Source organism: Coregonus clupeaformis, chromosome 11 (genome assembly GCF_020615455.1).
Source record: "Coregonus clupeaformis isolate EN_2021a chromosome 11, ASM2061545v1, whole genome shotgun sequence".
Classification (NCBI taxonomy): Eukaryota; Metazoa; Chordata; class Actinopteri; order Salmoniformes; family Salmonidae; genus Coregonus; species Coregonus clupeaformis.
In genome coordinates, this window is record NC_059202.1 from 2,962,375 (window position 1) to 2,979,732 (window position 17,358).

General features: G+C 41.9%; 1 protein-coding gene across 11 annotated transcripts in view; it reads left to right on the forward strand.

Moving 5' to 3' along the window:
* LOC121576993 (liprin-beta-1) overlaps window positions 1-17,358 on the forward strand; it is an 86,215-nt gene that overhangs the window by 49,495 nt on the left and 19,362 nt on the right. For 2 of the 11 annotated variants that reach the window (XM_041890652.2, XM_041890656.2), the window contains 11 exons: window positions 2,454-2,546; window positions 5,178-5,295; window positions 6,009-6,053; window positions 10,849-10,910; window positions 11,114-11,198; window positions 11,542-11,687; window positions 12,085-12,197; window positions 12,904-12,964; window positions 13,074-13,106; window positions 13,228-13,257; window positions 13,650-13,818. In XM_041890652.2, the coding sequence (XP_041746586.1) occupies window positions 2,454-2,546; window positions 5,178-5,295; window positions 6,009-6,053; window positions 10,849-10,910; window positions 11,114-11,198; window positions 11,542-11,687; window positions 12,085-12,197; window positions 12,904-12,964; window positions 13,074-13,106; window positions 13,228-13,257; window positions 13,650-13,818 (955 nt within the window). The remainder of the gene's footprint in view (window positions 1-2,453; window positions 2,547-5,177; window positions 5,296-6,008; window positions 6,054-10,848; window positions 10,911-11,113; window positions 11,199-11,541; window positions 11,688-12,084; window positions 12,198-12,903; window positions 12,965-13,073; window positions 13,107-13,227; window positions 13,258-13,649; window positions 13,819-17,358) is intronic. The other 9 variants (XM_041890655.2, XM_041890653.2, XM_041890654.2 and 6 more) reach the window with 9 other exon arrangements.

Here is a 17,358-nt window from a genome sequence, read left to right on the forward strand (position 1 = left end):
GATGTCAAGGACAAGATTGTAGACCTACACAAGGCTGGAATGGGCTACAAGACCATCGCCAAGCAGCTTGGTGAGAAGGTGACAACAGTTGGTGCGATTATTCGCAAATGGAAGAAACACAAAATAACTGTCAATCTCCCTCGGCCTGGGGCTCCATGCAAGTTCTCACCTCGTGGAGTTGCAATGATCATGAGAATGGTGAGGAATCAGCCCAGAACTACACAGATCTTGTCAATGATCTCAAGGCAGCTGGATCATAGTCACCAAGAAAACGATTGGTAACACACTATGCCGCGAAGGACTGAAATCCTGCAGCGCCCGCAAGGTCCCCCTGCTCAAGAAAGCACATATACAGGCCCGTCTGAAGTTTGCCAATGAAAATCTGAATGATTCAGAGGAGAACTGGGTGAAAGTGTTGTGGTCAGATGAGACCAAAATGGAGCTCTTTGGCATCAACTCAACTTGCCGTGTTTGGAGGAGGAGGAATGCTGCCTATGACCCCAAGAACACCATCCCCACCGTCAAACATGGAGGTGGAAACATTATGCTTTGGGGGTGTTTTTCTGCTAAGGGGACAGGACAAGAAGTGGCTCAAGAAGAAGCACATTAAGGTCCTGGAGTGGCCTAGACAGTCTCCAGACCTTAATCCCATAGAAAATCTGTGGAGGGAGCTGAAGGTTCGAGTTGCCAAACGTCAGGCTCGAAACCTTAATGACTTGGAGAAGATCTGCAAAGACGAGTGGGACAAAATCCCTCCTGAGATGTGTGCAAACCTGGTGGCCAACTACAAGAAAAGTCTGACCTCTGTGATTGCCAACAAGGGTTTTGCCAACAAGTACTAAGTCATGTTTTGCAGAGGGGTCAAATACTTATTTTCCTCATTAAAATGCAAATCAATTTATAACATTTTTGACATTCGTTTTTCTGGATTTTTTTGTTGTTATTCTGTCTCTCACTGTTCAAATAAACCTACCATTAAAATTATAGACTGATCATGTCTTTGTCAGTGGGCAAACGTGCAAAATCAGCTTGGGATCAAATACTTTTTTCCCTCACTGTACAAATACTATTCCCCGTTCATTCAGTCCTCTGGTTTTTACACCAAAGCTGTATCCACGGTCCTTATATAGAAATACTTATCTTACAATAACACCTACCCGTATAACCCCCTTCCTGATACACACAGAGACGGCTATATCCATAGGACGTCACTTATCTTACAATGCCTACCCGTGCAGTCCGCTATCGATACTTCTTCTAACACAATAGTGCGGTAGCCATAGGACGTAACTCATATACAAAAATCAAAATCAACATTGCATGCATGCTTATTTCTCATTCGAACAAAAACTCTGTACTTTTCCTAAACTTAGCCCATAATTCTGGAGAGACCCGGTACCTGACATTCAGAATCAGCCGAGTGAACCACACAATTTCTATACTAAAAGTAAGAACTCTGCTTACCTCTGTTTACAGTGGGCTCTGTGGTTGTGTGATTCGTTCAGCCTCCTTCCAAATAGCGCAGCAACCCTATGGTTTCTTTTTCCAGTCTCTTCGTGGTCGGCAATTATGTTCAAATTCGTTCTTATACTGATCAAAGAACCAAAGTATTTCCAGAGTTTTTGTAGAATTAAGATAGACTTTATTACAATGGACAAAGCCGAGTGGTCTGCAGAGCATCTCCTTTTCCACCTCCCAGCTCTCAGTTTACATAGTCATTTTACATATATTTTAGCTTAACCCCTCCCTCTTGGGTTCCCCCACCACTGTCTCCAGTTTCCACCTCTTGACCACTCTGCCCACTTCCTTAGTTTATGATAGTGGCAAAATCTGACTTCTCCTCTATGTATTCAGTTTGGAAACAATGGTGGTGTGACCAATCAAGCCTTGTCATGCAAAATCATGATCAGTTTGAACTCTGTTCAACTCCGGCTCACCCTGGCTTGACCTGGAGATTGACTGTGGACATGGCAGGTCCACAATCAATCTCTCAAACATACCCAAGCCCAACCCCTCTCTCCCACACCGTCTTGCTGTAATTAATCAAGAAGACGCCCAAGGAGAGACAAAGGGTTTAGCCTGAACTCTGTTCAACCCCGGCTCGTTCTTGGAATATGCCTAAGGAGAGCCACAGGGTCACAGTCTGGTTTCAGTCACTGATCAGATAAGACAACTGTAGAATCTGACCAGAACACGAACACAGGTCAGATGCCCATTTCACACACACACAAACCCAGTGAGAGGAACCAATTCAGTTCTTGCCTAGCAACAGAGATGTACCCATGTTTAACCCTGGATCCGTGTTCGTCATATTGTGATTAACTTTGTTTATCTTATAGTTTACTGAAAATTCCTCATCAGTATCCCCTCCTCCTTTTTGGTGTCTCTTCTCTTATGTCATCTCTCTTTTTCTCTCTCTTTCCTTGGTTTACCTCCCTCTCCACTTCTACTAGTCGTTAATGGCTAAGCTTTCTAGCCTGAAAATCAAAGTGGGCCAGATGCAGTATGAAAAACAGAGGAAGGAGCACAAACTACAGGCACTGAAGGTTGGCTTCTCCCAGGGTTTCTGCTTGTTGCCATCTGATATGGGGTTTTGGTCTTTCTACTTTTTACTTTGGTTTAGTTTTTGTTTTTTTAACAAGAATCTTTCAACTGGTGTTTTTTGTGTTTTGTTTTTACATATTTCCAGATGAGAAAATGTACAGTCTTTTTTGGTGCCAGTGAAAAAGCCAAAGAACTTAAACATATCAATGTAAACCCTGAAATACACCTTCCTTTAGGTGACACCCACAAGGCACCAGTTTAAGCATACTGTGCATTCGGAAAGTATTCAGACCCCTTGACTTTTTTCACATTTTGTTATGTTACAGCCTTATTCTAAAATGGATTAAATAAAACATTTACCTCATCAATCTACACACAATACCCCATAATGATAAAGCAAAAACAGGTTTTTAGAAATGTTTGCAAATGTTTTAAAAAAATAAAAAAAGATACGTTCTTGCCATAAGTATTCAGACCCTTTGCTATGAGCCTCGAAATTGAGCTTGGGTGCATCCTGTTTCCATTGATCATCCTTGAGATGTTTCTACAACTTGATTGGAGTCCACCTGTGGTAAATTCAATTGATTGGACATGATTTGAAAAGGTACACATCTGTCTATATAAGGTCCCACAGTTGACCGTGCATGTCAGAGCAAAAACCAAGCCATGAGGTTGAAGGAATTGTCTGTAGAGCTCCGAGACAGGATTGTGTCGAGGCACAGATCTGGTGAAGGGTACCAAAACATGTCTACAGCATTGAAGGTCCCCAAGATCACACAGTGGCCTCCATCATTCTTAAATGGAAGAAGTTTGGAACCACCAAGACTCTTCCTCGAGCTGGCCGCTTGGCCAAACTGAGCAATCGGGGGAGAAGGACCTTGGTCAGGGAGGTGACTAAGAACCCGATGGTCACTCTGACAGAGCTCCAGAGTTCCTCTGTGGAGATGTGAGAACCTTCCAGAAGGACAACCATCTCTGCAGCAGTCCACCAATCATGCCTTTATGGTAGAGTGGCCAGACGGAAGCCACTCCTCAGTAAAAGGCACATGACACCCTGCTTCGAGTTTGCCAAAAGGTAGCTAAAGGACTCTCAGACCATGAGAAACAAGATTCTCTGGTCTGATGAAACAAAGATTGAACTCTTTGGCCTGAATGCCAAGCGTCACGTCTGGAGGAAACCCCTATGATGAAGCATGGTGGTGGCAGCATCATGCTGTGGGGATGTTTTTCAGCTAGTTAGGATCAAGGGGAAAGATGAACGGAGCAAAGTACAGAGAGATCCTTAATGAAAACCTGCTCCAGAGCGCTCAGGACCTCAGACTGGGGCGAATGTTCACCTTTCAACAGGACAACGACCCTAAGCACCCAGCCAAGACTACACAGGAGTGGCTTCGGGACAAGTCTCTGAATGTCCTTGAGTGGCCCAGCCAGAGCCCAAACTTGAACCCGATCTAACATCTCTGGAGAGACCTGAAAATAGCTGTGCAGCGATGCTCCCCATCCAACCTGACAGATCTTGAGAGGATCTGCAGAAAATAATGGGAGAAACTCCCCAAATACAGGTGTGCCAAGCTTGTAGCGTCATTCCCAAGAAGATTTGAGGCTGTAATTGCTGCCAAAGGTGCTTCAACAAAGTACTGAGTAAAGGTTCTGAATACTTATGTAAATGTGATTTTTCCGTTTTTTTATTTTCAATACATTTGCAAAAATGTCTAAAAACCTTGCTTTGCTTTGTCATTATGGGGTATTGTGTGTAGATTGATGAGGTGATATATTTTTTTTACACCATTTTAGAATAAGCCTGTAAGGTAACAAAAAGTGGAAAAAGTCAAGGGGTCTGAATACTTTCTGAATGCGCTGTATACTGTAGCACATGTAAACCACAGGTATGTCTTAATTGTAGCTTTCTTTGCCCTCATTTGGAAGTCTGTTTAGCTGTTTCTTTCTTTCTTTTCCTCCCTCCCTTTTTCTCATGGATGAAATGTCATCTGAAAAATCGTTTACTTTATCCATTTCCTGTTTAGTTTTTTAGTTTTTAAAGAATCCATGCTTGGTGTTCTATCCCATGCCTGGTCTCAGATCTGTTTGTGCTGTTTTGCCAACACCTGTTGTCATTGTCACGTCAATTGAGTTGGCAAGACGACACACACAGGCCTGGGACCAGGCTATTTTGACACTGCCATGTAAAACGGCTCCTCCAGCACTTGCTGAGACATCAACCACACCAGTCCATTGCACTAACCACCTCATCCACACCTCCCCCTCTCAAACACACACACACACACCCAGAGCAGGTGTGATCGTCATTGTCAAGTCAGCATCTGAATGATTGTTGTGGTTTGTTTGTGGTGGTGGGTGTTGGGGGTAGAAGAGGGGGAGATGTTAAGTCAGTGGCCACATTCCTGGCTGACTATGTTGCAGACGCCTGCCAGATCTCACAACGCCTGCATAGGTGGTTAACATATCAGTTAACCGCACCATATGACATAGTAATCTGATGCTCTACTGCACAGTCGATGACGTGGCACACAACCATTGGTTGATGCAATGCAACATCTGCAATTTAGTCGGTCTGGAACGCAACAAGTGTTTTTTGGGAGGATGTCCCTGAGTAACTGTTGTGTGTTGAACAGGAGGAGCTGGCGACGCTGAGGAGGCAGTTGGAGGGAAGGGACGGAGAGCTGAGGAGGTTACACGGTGAGACTGGGTTCAGAGCCATCACGCCGGGTGGCATGGACAGTGGAGACAGAGGTGGGATTATGGACCATAGTTCACTGTTTCTCTCTGTCTGTGTCTTTACTCTATGGGGCGTTTCCCGGACACAGATTAAGCCTAGTCCTAGACTAAAAGCATGAAGGGCGGCAGGTAGTCTACGGTTAAGAGCATTGGGCCAGTAACCAAAAGGTTGTTGGTTCGAATCCCCAAGCCAACTAGGTGAAAAATCTGTCTGAGCCCTTGAGCAAGGCACTTAACCCTAATTGCTCCAGGGTCGCCGTCAACAATGGCTGATCCCTGGCCATGACCCCACTCTCCACAAGTGTTTCAAGTAGTGGGATATGCAAAAAAAAAAAAAAATCCAATAGGACAATGTAAGCACCCACCTAATTATTATAATACTGTATTATTATTATTATGTATTTCGAAAGTGGTTCTTTGTCCAAGACTAGCCTAAATCTGTGTCTGGGAAACCAACCCTATAAGACAAACATATACCAGTTCCATTAAGCACAGATGATAACATTTTGGTAACACTTTACTTAAAGCCGACAGTTATAATGCATTATAACGTGTTATAAGCATGTCTTATTATGCTTTAAAAATATTGTCTCTGAAAAATCTGTGTCATATTTTGTAACCAATCAACATTATTTAAAATATTCCAGTCTTGACCGAAGTCGTGATGGACAGTCTTCAGAAACTGCAGCCAGTTTTTGTTTCATACAGTAATTCTGTGTCCTGTTTAGTCTCTCACCCAGATGAAACTCTTAAAAAGAGGCTGAAAGAGAAACGTAAGGTTATGGGTTTTATCAATGCTTGTATTTATTATTATTTGCTCTTGCACAACTGTCACTGTTGCATGTATGGGCATGAATGACCCATCTGAACCTTGCTTGTCCATAACCCATTGGAAAGCTATTTAATACAGTGTATACTCTTTGAAATCGTTTTATTATCAGTTCAGCCACCGGTATTTTAGAACTCAAAGAAGTGAATGAAAAGATGACATCAGTGGTTTATATTGCAGAAAGGTTGGCCTCTATGTACTGTAAGAATGGTAAAGTAAGTTGACTTAATGGAAATATCTTAAAGGTGAAATCTGTTAGTTTTCTGTCCTCCGTGGCAACCAGATGAAGTTCAAATGCAAAGAGTGAAACGCAACCTACACACAACAACAAGAAATATATGCTGTTCAAATTAATTAACCTGCGCCTCTTTGGTATTGTGATTTCAACTGCCTCAAAAACTTTCTACACGACATATTGATTACAATGCGAATCAAACTTCCGGATTGTGCCTTTAAGACTGCCCTAAGGAATAAGAAAGACACTCTCTTACGTATTTATTTGGAAATAAAACGTTTTATTTATACTCCAGCATTTTGGATTTGAGATCAAATGTTTTATATGAGGCGACAGTACAGAATTTCACCTTTATTTGAGGATATTTTGATACATACAGTGCATTCGGAAAGTATTCACACCCCTTGACTTTTTCCACATTTTGTTAGATTACAGCCTTATTCTAAAATGGATTAAATTAATTTTTTTCTCATCAATCTACACACAATACCCCATTATGACAAAGTGAAAACAGGTTTTCAGACCCTTTGCTATGAGCCTCGAAATCTAGCTCAGGTGCATCCTGTTTCCATTGATCATCCTTGAGATGTTTCTACAACCTGATTGGAGTCCACCTGTGGTAAATTCAATTGATTGGACATGATTTGGAAAGGCACACACCTGTCTATATAAGGTCCCACAGTTGACAGAGCATGTCAGAGCAAGAACTAAGCCATGAGGTCAAAGGAATTGTCTGTAGAGCTCTTAGAGAGGATTGTGTCAAGGCACAGATCTGGGGAAGGGTGCCAAAACATTTCTGCAGCATTGAAGGTCCCCAAGAACACAGTGGCCTCCATCATTCTTAAATGGTAGAAGTCTTCCTAGAGCAGGCAGCCTGGCCAAACTAAGCAATCGGGGGAGAAGGGCCTTGGTCAAGTAGGTGACCAAGAACCCGATGGTCACTCTGACAGAGCTCCAGAGTTCCTCTGTGAAGATGGGAGAACCTTCCAGAAGGACAATCATCTCTGCAGCACTCCACCAATCAGGCCTTAATGGTAGAGTAGCCAGACAGCAGCCACTCCTCAGTAAAAAGCACATGACAGCCCGCTTGGAGTTTGTCAAAAGGCACCTAAAGACTCAGACCATCAGAAACAAGATTGTCTGGTCTGATGAAACCAAGATTGGCCTGAATGCCAAGCGTCATGTCTGGAGGAAGCCTGGCACCATCCCTAGGGTGAAGCATGGTGGTGGCAGGATCATGCTGTGGGGATATTTTTCAGCGGCAGGGACTGGGAGACTAGTCAGGATCGAGGGAAAGATGAACGGAGCCAAGTACAGAGAGATCCTTGAAGAAAACCTGCTCAGGACCTCAGACTGGGGCGAAGGTTCACCTTCCAACAGGACCTAAGCACACAGCCAGGACAACGCAGGAGTGGCTTCAGGACAAGTCTCTTAGAATTTTTCAATTTAAATTATTATATAAAATTCTTGCTACCAATAGAATGTTATTTATATGGGGGATACAATCTTCCCAGCTCTGCAGATTTTGCTGCGAAGAGACAATCAATAGGTCATTTGTTTTGGTACTGTCCATTTGTAGCTTGTTTTTGGACACAGGTCCAGGAATGGCTAAAGGATTGCAACATTTACCTGGAGCTAACCCTGCAGATAGCATTACTGGGTGGTCTGAAAAGTCAATCGATCAATAATATAATAATACTTTTAGCAAAAATGTTTATTTTCAATTTACATCTGTAGAAAGAATGAGAATAGAAAGGGTCAGAACTTTTGTAAAACATCACAGTACAGTTGAAAAATATATGGCAAATAGAAATCCAATATGGATGGTGTTAAGAGATGGGTGGTGTTGAAGGATGGGACTTTTAACAACTAACAACAACTAATAACAACAAGATAACTAATAATGTAAGCATACTATGTCCATAATAAGTATATAGGTTATAGGTTGAGAGCTTTTGTGAAAGAGCACAGTTAGAAAGATATGGCATATAGAAGCAAACCGGATGGACATCATGAAAATGATCGGAGAGGTTGAGGGTAGAGGAAGTTCAGGAGTAAAAACAAACAAAATATAATTATTGTAAAATTGACTGTGTCCATAAAATGTATGTATAAGCTGGAAGTAGAGGCCTAAGCATTGTTGCTTACTCCAATTAGGGAAGGGGTGGTGGGGTTGGAAAGTAATAAAGGGAAATATATTTTTTAAAGGAAATGTATATGTATGTACATTTGTGAGGGGAAAAAAGTATTTGATCCCCTGCTGATTTTGTACGTTTGCCCACTGACAAAGAAATGATCAGTCTATAATTTTAATGGTAGGTTTATGTGAACAGTGAGAGACAGAATAACAACAAAAAAATCCAGAAAAACGCATGTCAAAAATGTTGGAAAGTAATGAAGGGAAATGTATTTAAAAAAAGGAAATATGGGGGATTGGAAGTGATGCAGACAATTACATTGATGGAAGTTACAATCTATCTGCAATATTAGAGCTGATCTACCCCCTAATAAAAATAAAAAAATTAAAAAGTATTTGAATGTCCTTGAGTGGCCCAGCCAGAGGCCGGACTTGAACCCGATCGAACATCTCTGGAGAGACCTGAAAATATTTGTGCAGCGATGCTCCCCATCCAACCTGACAGAGCTTGAGAGGATCTGCAGAGAAGAATGGGAGAAACTCCCCAAATATAGATGTGCCAAGCTTGTAGCGTCATACCCAAGAAGACTCAAGGCTGTAATCGCTGCCAAAGGTACTTCAACAAAGTACTGAGTAAAGGGTCAGAATACTTATGTAAATGTGATCTTTCAGTTTTTATTTTTGCTTAGTCATTATGGGGTATTGTTTGTAGATTGATGAGGGGAATTATTATTTTTTGAATCCATTTTAGAATAAGGCTTTAACGTAACAACATGTAGGAAAAGGTCAAGGGGTCTGAATACTTTCAGAATGAACTGTATCCATTTTACCGTTCAGAAATTAAGCACTGTATGTGGAGCGGCAGGTAGCCTAGCGGTTAGAGCGTTGGGCCAGTAACCGAAAGGTTGCTGGTTTGAATACCCGAGCCGACAAGGTGAAAAATCTGTCGATGTCCCCTCGAGCAAGGCACTTAACCCTAATTTGCTCCAGGGGCACGGTACTAATATGGCTGACCCTGTAAAACAACACATCACTGCACCCATCAGCGACTATAAAACATGTTTTATTATTGTACCTAGTGCCTCCATTTTTGAAGGTATCATAAGTATTTGGACAAATTCACTTATAGTGTATAACATTTTGGAATACGTTTAGTATTTGGTCCCATATTCCTAGCACGCAATGACTACATCAAGCTTGTTTGTGACTCTACAAACTTGCTGGATGCATTTGCAGTTTGTTTTGGTTGTGTTTCAGATGATGTTGTGCCCAATATAAATGAATGGTAAATAATGTATTGTGTCATTTTGGAGTCACTTTTATTGTAAATAAGAATAGAATATGTACCTGAACACTTCTACATTTAATGTGGATGCTACCATGATTACGGATAGTCATGAATGAATCGTGAATACTGATGAGTGAGAAGATGACAGAGGCATAAATATCACAACCGAAACAAACTGCAAATTCATCCAACAAGTTTGTAGATTCACAAGCTTAATTTAGTCATTGCGTGCTAGGAATATGGGACCAAATACTAAACTTTTGACTAAATGTTATACACTATAAGTGAATTTGTCCAAATACTTATGATACCTTCAAAAAGGGAGGCACTAGGTACAATAATAAAACATGTTTTATAGTCACTGATGGGTGCAGTGATGTGTTGTTTTACAGGGTCAGCCATATTAGTACCATGCCCCTGGAGCAAATTACTGTCCAAATAAACACGTAGGGGAGTGTCTATAAGATGATTTCCTGTCTACATGTCAAAAACGTCCCTTTCTGCCACCTGTCATGTCATGGATGCCAGCTCACTGTTCATTCTGTGCTGTCATCCTCCTGCTTTCTCCTACAACCAACAATAATCACCTCCTTTTAACACAGGCCTCTCCTCCTCACCCTTTCCGTACCCCACTCTCACCACTTGCTCCCTCCATCAACACCCAGCATGCTGTCTGCTAACCCTCATAATCATCCTTGTCCTCTTCACAATGTCTCCTCTCATCATGTCTTTATTGTGACGGCTATAGAACAGCACATTGATATGGCTGTACCCACCAAGTCCAAATCATCCACCTCAAGGTTCCCTCAACTGTGTTAGATGTGGTGCTTATCTCACTGTGAGACTAGGAAGTGGTTAGACTACATGGACAGGGAGCCAAAATGTCCCTCAGGAGCTATCCCTGTCTGTTTAGATAGTACTGTTGCAGACAGAGACCCCACTCTGAATAGAGATATACTGTTGTACCATAGATCACTATGGATGAGTCAGTCAGGGGACCCCAGACATACCTTTGCCCAGAGTTGACCCTGTTGACTGCTATATATTCTCTGGCTGAAATCCTGTTCTTTACCCTCCAGATGTGGAAGTGCAGAGAATGAAAAAAGCGGTGGAGTCACTGATGGCAGCCAATGAGGAGAAGGTACAGTGAACTACAGTTGACCCCCCCCCACCCCATCTCATTACTCTCGGATAGTTTGTCTTGTCAAGTTTAATGTGACAGGCCAAAGAAGAGGTTACAACCTCTCCGAACCTCTGTGCCCCTAAAAATAAGGAAAATAAACTCTCTGTACCTTGTGACCTGGCTTGACCTTTGACCTTTATGTGACCCCTCTGCACCTGTAGGATCGTAAGATTGAGGAGCTGAGGCAGTCGCTGCTGCACTACAAGAAGGTCCAGGACATGGTGATGTCAGTGCAAGAGAAGAAAGGTTCGAGAAACAATGTTCTATTTCTTAAACCATGTTCTATCACATTGTTTTATCTCTGAGAGAAACACTTGTGTTCATTAGGTTTATGTGTCTAAGATCAAAGAAGTAACTGCAAACAATGCTGACCCTGTGAATGATCAGTCAGTTTCAGTTTAAGTAATGATACAGAAGTGATTTGTAAGAGCAGATAGAAGTGTTCTTAAGGTCAATATGTAAAAAAATGTCAACTTCAAAGCTTCACATTTCTGACAGTGGACTCTAATAGAATGCCCAACTCTGAACTCTCTCCTAGGCTACATAAAAATCTGACTGCTCAAAATAACTCTTTCATCTTCAATTCCAGACAAAACCAAAGATGGTGAGAGTGACGAGAGTAACAGCGACAACTCCCTCTCCATGATGTCAACGACGACCACCCCGGTTGCCCTGGAGTCGGAGAGGCACGCGCTAGCCGGAGTCGAGGAAGTAGCAGGGAAGAGCCCAGACGAGGTACAGGATTACATGATGATTTATAGATTGACTATAACAGGCCAAGGCCCTCAGATCACAGGAACAAATTATATTTCTATGAATGAATGTGTCATCCGCATTAGACCTTTTCAAAAAGCCTTCAGATGTCCTCCAGCCAATGAAACAGCCAATAATGACACATGCTGTGATTTAGATTTCACACTTCTGAACCAGGTGTTGAGTCACTTTGTCAAATTAGTCTGATAACATTCAAGGTAACTTTGCAGTGACACTTTGGATGGTTGTCTGTTTGAATTATGACAAGCACCATTGTCTTGACTGCTCGTTACCCTTAATCTACTAAATCGTGAAAACACCTTGACACGACAGAGAAACGTAACATATGAGGTTGATGGCCCTCTCCTTCAATGCGTAGCTGGAGACGCACTATGGAGCTACTGAAGTGTCTTCACCCACACCCAGCCCTACAGTCCTGTCAGCCTGCGATCTACAGAGGGGGCCAGAGCTTGACCAAGCTGAACCTGAGAGGTGAGCTGAACGAGATGTTTATTTATAGTCTTTGAAATGGGCTTCGGCTAAACCTGTGGGACAATTCCCACATTTCTTCCAGCACAACATTAGTGTTTGGTTTTGTGTGTCTGTCCAGTGCTGTTTTTCTTTTTACTAGGAACCAAACGGGACAAAACGGGAACGGACCTACGTGAATTTCTCCAATAAAAGCTACTGTGTGCACTAATACACTCCTGTTGATGAACAAAGTTAGTTTGTCCCTGAGCAAAGTGAGCTGACTAGGAAAGAGAGATGTTGTGAATGGTGTGTAAACCTACCTCCTGAAATGAGACCGGGCTAAGGAAAAGGTCAATACCTAGGCAAGATATCATGCCTCATCTTGCCTTAGCGTGGTAAATGGGGCATAATTGATGACATTTGGACACCACAAGGTCCAAGGTGTCCCACAAGGGTGTCTACATCAGCTTGACTGAAAAATAAGGCTTCCTATGACAAATATCTATAGCCTCCCCTCCCAGGTTTGACCAGGTGTCCCACAAGGTGTCCCACAGTGTAGCATGCAGCAGGCAGCTCACAGCATGTCATCCTTTTGCTTCAAGCTTCTGCTTTCTGTCAGAATTCCTTCCTGCCAGTGGTTCAGTACCGTACATTGACCACACCACTTTGGCACATTGACCAGGTCCAAGTGTTGTAGTATTCATTGTGTTGAGCTTTGTCATTTCAGGACCCTGGATATCCCAAAGTCAGGGAGTCAGGATAACTTGTATGTCAGCAACAGCGAAAAGGTAAAGATATTTCTGAATTCCCTTGAAGGGGCAGTCATCATCCCTCAGTTCTAAAGTCATCATTGAATTTCATCATTAACACTAAATCCCATATCATCATCTGTGCCAGATTACATTGGTGATTAAAGAAAAGCCAACAGAGGTGAGTGAGTCTATTCTCAACAGTCTTTTTTCCATATTTCGGGGTCAGACACTTCATTCTTTGCTTATCCTCTCTTTATCATTTACATTATTTTCCTCCTTGGCCTCATCCGTCTTGTTAGAAGGCTGACAATCTATTCCTCCTTCTGAAGGTTAGCATCCTCAGTAAGGCTAGTGTGTGTGTGCACGTGTCATCTTGGTTTCATTGCATGCGTTTGATTGCCTTTTATCATGTTGAATTGAAATTGATCAATCACCCTTTTCACTTAAAGCCAACTCTGCACTGTCAGTTATTTTCAAATGCAATTTCCTACAAATTGTTTTATTTATTACTGCATGTGTGTGATGTGACATGGTTCTGGCATTGTGTGAACTGATTTTGCAGATAGAGGTTTTTACTTGCAATGACTGTGATATGTGTTTGTTTTTTACCTACTGTACCTTAGTTGAATGCACTGATTGTAAGTCACTCTGGATAAGAGCGTCCGCTAAATGACTAAAATGTCAAATTGACGTGTCAACTCTGTATTTTGCTACTGTTCAGAATAAGGCTGTGGAGGAGATCAGTAAGATCAGCGAGCGCCCGCCAAAGTCTCCCTCTTCATCTCGCCCGGAGGACGACAGCTTTGGTACCAAGAAGGCTCGCTCCTCCTTCGGCCGAGGCTTCTTCAAGATCAAGGGGGGCAAGAGGACAGCCAGCGCCCCTAACCTGGGTAAGAGAGGCTGAATGGATGGCCTAGTGTGCGTGAATGGGCTGTGGGTCTCAGGTGGAAGCTTTTTGGGAACAGGTCCCATATTCACAAACGACTGAGGATCAGGTCCTGCCTGTCCATATAATCGTGTTCATTATTATCTTAAAGGCAAAACTGATCCTAGATCTGCACTCTTACTCTGAGATGCTTTTTAAATACGGGCCCAGATATAACACTGCTACTCAATGGTTTCTGACAGTTATTTTGCTTCTTTTGGGCTATTTTGACTTGTATGGTGTGGTATGTTGTGCATTTTGACCAGTTTGACATGTATAATTAGGGATATTGTAGTCTTTGTGTTATTCTTTGTTTTTAAATATATATACAGTATATATACACAACAACATTTCTTTCTCTGAGCAATTGTATTAGTATAGAATAATGTAATTTCCACATTTGTTGGAGCATAGAATATAGCCCAGTATTTGAATTATTTATTTTATACAGTCATTGCTCATCTTTATCAAGGGTGTCAATAAATTCGGACCACACATGTTTCTGACACTTAATTCAGACAGTAAGGAAATTAGAGGGGTAGAAAGGCAAGTGGGAGAAACTATGGAAAGGGTTTACACAGGGAGTCATATCTGACATGCAGGGGAGTGGTACCACACCGGCTCTGCACGTTCTTTGTTTTAATGCTGAAGACTGAGCGGTTCTTTCCAAAGAGCTTGGTTTTTCGATGTAGCTTTTAGTTGTTTTTCTATGTTCCCCAAACCACACCCATAGTTAAAATACATACATACACCATAATTACTAGTCCCATAAATTGTTCTCCCTGTCTGATTATGAAAATGTAGTCTAGTAGCCTAGTGTGTGTGCTTTGTATGTATGTATGTATGTATGTATGTATGTATGTATGTATGTATGTGTGTGTGTGTGTGTGTGTTATATATGTGTCTTATCTGTCTCCTGCCCCTACCATCATATTATGAATCTCCCCTGTTGTTTTTTCCCATCGGTAACCTTTGGCCTCTTTTTGTGCTTTGTGTAACGCATTGTGAAGACCGCAGCCAGATTGCGTGTGCCCCAATGCTAGGTTCAGAATAATGGAGCCATTATGTCCTCAGGGCAAGGCAGGGCTGCAGTATGGCCTCTGGAGGAATGACCACTACTGGATATGACCCCTGACATAACATTCCCCCCACCCCCTTCCTTCCCAAACCCGCTCAACCAACTTCTCAACCTCAACCAACTGTTGACTTTCTACTTTCACCTAACTCACAAACGTGTTGTGTAAACTGAAGGGTCCTTTGTAATTCAATTTCAGAAATCATGATTCTCCCAATACTTAGAAATACATTGTAGGTTTTGAACTCTCTTGGGTGCCCACTCTATATGGAATATGAGTTGAAGGTGACTTCTATATTCCAAGACGTATTCCATAAGCATGCTTGTGACGTGTTGATGGAAAGTAAGGGTAGGAATTTCTGTTCTCTATAATACAATTTCAGAAATCATGATTCACTCAAGTCTTATAAATCTTGGTGGTGACCTCTTTATTCCAAGACTTAATGAAACATGATGATTTTGATGTAATTTAGGAGTTCATGCATAGAGAAGAAAGGGTTTGAATTTCCACTCTAGACTTTAGACATTTGAATAGAGGTTACTCTCAGGCCACCATGAACCCATGGCAAAGCACTGTCGTGGCTGCTATTGTGGGCGTCAGTTTAGTATATAATTCTACAGTAGCTACACTAGACTTCCTTGTATACAACCACACCCATGTTACCAGCGGTTGTTCCTCGCCAAACTGCTTTTTACGAGCACCACTGCTGGATAGCATTAAAGCTGAGAGACTCATCCCGAGTGGCGCATCGGTCTAAGGCACTGCATCGCAGTGCTAGAGGCGTCACTACAGATCCGTGTTCGATCCCGGGCTGTGTCGCAGCCGGCCTCGACCAGGAGACCCATGAGGCGGCGCACAATTGGCCCAGCGTCGTCCGAGTTAGGGGAGGGTTTGACCAGCTGGGATGTCCTTGTCCCATCGCGCTCTAGCGACTCCTTGTGGCGGCCAGGCGCATGCGCGCTGACTTGGGTCGCCAGCTGTACGGTGTTTCCTCCGACACATTGGTGCGTCTGGCTTCCGGGTTAAGGGAGCAGTGTGTCAAGAAGCAGTGCGGCTTGGCGGGGTCGTGTTTCAGAGGAAGCATGGCTCTCGACCTTCTCCTCTCCCGAGTCCGTACGGGAGTTGCAGCGATGGGACAATGTAACTACCAAGTGGATATCACGAAATTGGGGCTAAAAAGTACAAAAAATTATATATATAAAAAAATACTGAGACAGCGTTTTGTATGTTTGTTCTGTGCGTCTGCAAACTCTGCATGTATATGTGCTCTTTTCTATTTCTCCCCTCACACCAAACCATATCTGGGTCTTATGACCAGTTGATTTAATCTGCAATGATGCCCCCCTATACAGTTTCTTCTTGAAGTTCCTTTCTTTCAAAAAATATGATGTTCTTCTTGAGATGTTTTGACTTGTATTAGTTTATCCGCTGTTCACTTTTCCTGATGTTCCTGACTACAGCTAAATATAAAAATAGCCTTTTCCTTAAACCCTCTAAACACGGTCAGATCCTGACTGTTGTTTCTAAAGTTAGACCACCTCACTCTCCCATGTAACACGTTCAGCTCAGTGAGTCTCATTTAGGAATGTGTGTTTGCGCGAATTACCCTCTGTTTAAGTCTAATAATGAAATGTGAATTGTATACATTTCAGTCCTGTTTTGTCTTTACACCAGTGCATAACTAGTCTTTGAATTATGTAAGGCCTACAACTAAAAGAAAAGCACTCTATATATATATATATATATATATATATATATATATATATATATATATATATATATATATATATATATATATATTTCTTTTCTTTTTTTTAAGTCTTCGATAAAATTTTGAATTTGGCCTTTAGTGCTATAGCCCAAATAAACACATTGAATAACATTCATAAATGGCACAAATAAATCATAAGGAATAAGGTTTTTGAGTGTCTGTTCTATATCTAGGAGATATAAGAAAGCTCAGGAATATAAAATATTTAACCCCTTTTTGAGGAGGGGACACAAAACGACTTCCATACTTCCATAAATTGTTTTAAACCGGTACCGGATTACATTCAGACGAGTCCCGTGGGTCTTGTGGGGGTCGTAGAACAAAACGAAGAGCACCATCGTGTTCGCCAGAGCCTCATCTTTCCATAGAGTGCAGACCAATATTTTAGAAAATATTGATCAACTTTATTTTTAAGGAAATATATTCCGTATACCCAATAGCAGTAGTGTAAATTTACTGACTATTATAAACAATCGTTTTTAATCCTTGACTCCATCTCCTTCAACATGCTCCCTTTGATGCTATAACGTTAGCATGATCTGTATCTGTAGCCTAGTATGCATAGTGCTCTGGCTATACATTTTATCCGGTTTACAAAGATACGAAAACGATGCTAAAAGCCATAATCTCTGCTGAAATTAACTACCAAATATCATTC